This window comes from Petaurus breviceps, unplaced genomic scaffold, assembly GCF_028583685.1.
Source record: "Petaurus breviceps papuanus isolate PSGF00001 unplaced genomic scaffold, PetGlider_PUasm1.0 227, whole genome shotgun sequence".
NCBI lineage: Eukaryota > Metazoa > Chordata > Mammalia > Diprotodontia > Petauridae > Petaurus > Petaurus breviceps.
In genome coordinates, this window is record NW_027185896.1 from 11,311,638 (window position 1) to 11,315,350 (window position 3,713).

At 55.3% G+C, this 3,713-nt stretch overlaps 1 protein-coding gene across 1 annotated transcript; it reads left to right on the top strand.

The window, feature by feature from the left end:
- The first annotated feature begins 528 nt into the window (after window positions 1-528).
- Window positions 529-3,128, top strand: LOC138167102 (G-protein coupled receptor 22-like). The gene has a single exon (XM_069095746.1). The coding sequence runs from the start codon at window positions 549-551 to the stop codon at window positions 1,914-1,916; it is 1,368 nt and encodes a 455-aa protein (XP_068951847.1). The 5' UTR covers window positions 529-548; the 3' UTR covers window positions 1,917-3,128.
- Window positions 3,129-3,713: the final 585 nt, after the last annotated feature.

Here is a 3,713-nt window from a genome sequence, read left to right on the forward strand (position 1 = left end):
AAGTTTCCAGTGGAGAAAAGGACCTAAAACCCAACCAATCCAGCTCATTTATTAGGCACCTCTGGCTCTGTGTTCAGAGTACTGTGCTCAGTACTGGAGAATATATAAAGTTTAGGTAAAAAGGCAGTTGGTTGGAAGCTCAGAGGACAAGCAAGCAGCTGGTCATAAAGACAAAACGTGGAAGAGCCAGGTTCCCGATTCCTACTGCTCTTTGCGGTAGGTAGTAACCCGAGTTTAAATAGTATTTCATTTTACAAGCATGCAATATATAATAGTCATGCAATACATAAAACTCTGGTTCAGCAAAGTTAACTGACTTGCTTAGGGTAAACACCACTTGTATGGATTATACTTAACACAGTGCTTTGCAAGTAGTAGACGTTTAAGTGTTTACTAATTGATAGATACAGAGAAGTCGGAAGAATGTGCCTAATTGCTAGGTGTAGAAAAGCCCCAGTTTCAGTGCTGCAAAATTCACCTCCTTCTCCTTCCCTCTTGTTCTGCTTCCCTCCCTCCAGGTGGCTCCGGGATTATGCTGAGCCCCGCCCATGGAGACCCACTCGGACCTTCCCGTGCTGGAGACAAGTGATGGACCCGGGGCAGGGGCTGCAGTGGGCAGTTCCGAGGATGCTGACTGGGCTGGGGGACCGTTCCCTGGGGGTTTCCGGGCTTCCCTGGCCGGCGTGCTGCTTCTGGAGCTCGCGCTTGGCCTGGGCTGCAATGCTGCTGCCCTGCTGCTGCACCGGGCCAGGGCCGGCCCCAGGGCCTCGGCCAGCGCGCGGCTCACCCTCAGCCTGCACGTGCTGGACACGCTCATCTGCGCGCTTTGTGTCCCGCTCAGCGTGGCCGTACTACTGCTGCCCTCGACGCCACCTCGCGCTCCAGCATCGGTGCGCCCCGCAAGCCTGCTCTGCCGCTTCCATGAGGCTGGGGTCACCTTCAGCGGCGTGGCCACGGCCGCCGGAGTACTCGCTGTGAGCCTGGACCGCTATGACATGTCTGCGCGGCCCGCTCGCCGTCGTCTCACGCCAGCCCGCGCTCTGTTGCTCCTGGCCATCGCTTGGCTGCTCTCCTTGGCAGCCTTCTTCTTGCCCTTTGTGGAGGCCGGGCTGGCGCCAGCGGCCTGGGATGAGGCCTCGGGTGCTGACAACCGCACAGGTGTGTCCTGTGTAGGTACAGGCGGAGATGGAGGCATGGCGGGTGGAGGGGCTCCTGCTGGCAGGGGGCATCTCCTTGTGCAGATCCCCGCCTTCGTGGCGGCTCTTGTGGGACTGCTGGTGACCTACGCGCGCGTCCTCCATGCGCTGAGCGCGGGTCTTGGTGCGCGAACCAGTCGGAGAAGGAGAAGAGGGAGACGGCGAGAACGTGGCTGTGGATCTGGGACCGGGGCTGGAGAGGCCGGGGGACTGAGTCCGATGCCGCCGCCTGCCGCATCCGCCCCGGGCCCCGCGCCCCCACCTCCAGCCCTGCAAACTTCGGTGTCTGTGATTCTAGCTCTACGGCGAGCCGTGCGCAGGCACCGCGACAGGCGTGCCCGAAGGCGACGGGTTTTGCGCCGATCGCTGCTCATCGTCAGCTCCTTTGTGGGATGCTGGGCTCCGTTGTCTGTAGGCAATCTGCTTCTTCTGTGCATGGGCCCCAGCGAGCGGCTGGCCCGCCTGCGGCTCTGCTGCCTGGCGGCGGCCTACGGCACCACCGTGCTGCACCCGCTGCTCTACGCCTTCCCTCGCCGCTCGCTCGGCCGCGCGCTGAGAAGCCAAGCCCGCAGGCAGGCTGTGTGCGCCTTGCGACCCGAACCACCTGCTTCGGCTGCTGCTATTGTGCGGAATTCCTGGCTGGGAACGCGCAAAGGCCAGGGCAAGGCAGAGGAAGTCGGGGACCGTGGTTTGGGCTTGAATGGACAGCCCCCAGACTGAGGACTTCAACCATTGCCCCTGTCCTGCAGGCGTCCATGGAGTGAGGGTAACTGATTTCCCCAGTATCCTTGGTTCAAGGATGCCTATGGACTAACAGCCTCATACAGGTGCATCTTCCCTTCGAGTGACCAGGAATCATCCAGCTTTTCCTATCTAAAGGTGTTGTCCACAGACCGAGGGCCTCAGCCCAAAGTCCTGCCCTGGAGGTGGATGCCCATGAGCTGAAGGTCTCATTCATCGACCCTGTCCTGCAGATGAGCACAGACTGGAGGATTTCTTTGCTCTCCTGCCCTGAGTGGCCTGGGAGGCCCAGGACTTGTCACCAGCACCCACCACCCCTGGGCCCCTGGAACCTGCAAGGGAGCTTGGAGGAGAGCCTCCTCTAAGCTCCAGTTCCTGCCAGCACAGTCCCATCACCCATCACCAAAGAAAGCACAGTCTCCATTCTGTTCCACAAAGTTCCTAGCCACCACAGAGTGCTCTGCTCCTGGGGATAGTGGGGTGCTTCTATTAGTTGAACCATTAAGGCAATAATGGGGCTAGGGAGAAGAAAACCCAACAGGAGACCCACTATCCTGAAGGGGCTCATCACAGCAATAACTCCAGTTGGAGGTCCTTAATTACCCCATTCCTGCCCCTAAAGAGTCACCAGCCTGAGAGACACTACTTTCCCATTCACAAGTTTAGCTAGGGGGTGGGATCCTGTCTGGTCTTCCCATTTGTCCTAGGCTTGCTTATCCTAGAGTGGATTATGCAGGTATTTGTCTTCTTTCTACCAGCACCTCCCTCCTCCCCCTTCCCCCCCAAGGAGGAAAAGGTGTAGGGTTGTTCCTTAAGTATGTGTGTGTGTGTGGGGGGGGGAGGGACCGAAGACATGGGAGCAGGCCAGAGTTCCTTCCAGGCTTTAGCCAAACTGCCAGGGTTAAGGACTGGCTCTCAGAACAAATCCTCCAGGGTGTGATGTTACTGGGGATGCCCAGGGCCTTGGCAGTTGCTTCCCCTACCTGGGCAAGAAAAGTAAATGCCCAGGGGGAAGCTCTACCCCCACATGTAGTTTTTACTTTTAATACTGTCCAGTCTGGTGTGACTTATGGTAGTGTTCAGTTCCCCTGGTGTCTGAGGTGGCCGCAGGTCTTTCTGCAAAATACTTGCAAAGGACCTGCTCCTTCCCCTCTTAGCTAAATAAACGTGATCACCATCCCTTCCTCTAAAGTTCTGGCCTCTCTCTGGGTCTTTGGGGTGTGATATGGAAAATATAAAGGCAATTGATTGCCTTTTTGTGAGGGGAGAAAGAAGCAGTTCTTATCATGAAGTTCCATGAAGACTGAGGAGCTGAAATGTTTTGAAAATAATTTGCATATGTCACAGAAACCTAAGCTTTTCTCCTCCCAACAGTTTCTGTCACTGGTTTCAGTCAATACTGCTCACACAAATCCTATTTATTGATCAAACTCTGCTTTCAAGGACCTTCTAGTCAGAAATGAAGTTCTGGGTTTTAGACCCTTCTTGCCACTAGATTTCAGACTGTTTTAGGGGAAAGTCACTTGTCAGCAGGTTGTTGGGGAGAGAGGTCTGAATGGTCTGCAAGAAGTAGATTTTGGGGTAGTTCAGTTCAGTTGGAAGTTTAGTTCCCTCTAGAAGCAGGGAAGGTATAAACTATACAGACATTTGTGGGTCCTGAATTTGCACCCTACCCTATCTCCAGATCTGCTTACTCTGAGTTAGAAAGGAAAGAAGCAGATGCCTATCCAAATGTAATAAGGGATAAAGATTGATAGTTAGAAGGGGCCTTCCAGA

Bases quoted from the DNA above. Each gene is read 5' to 3' on its own strand.
- LOC138167102 (XM_069095746.1), top strand. From the start codon at position 549: ATGGAGACCCACTCGGACCTTCCCGTGCTGGAGACAAGTGATGGACCC.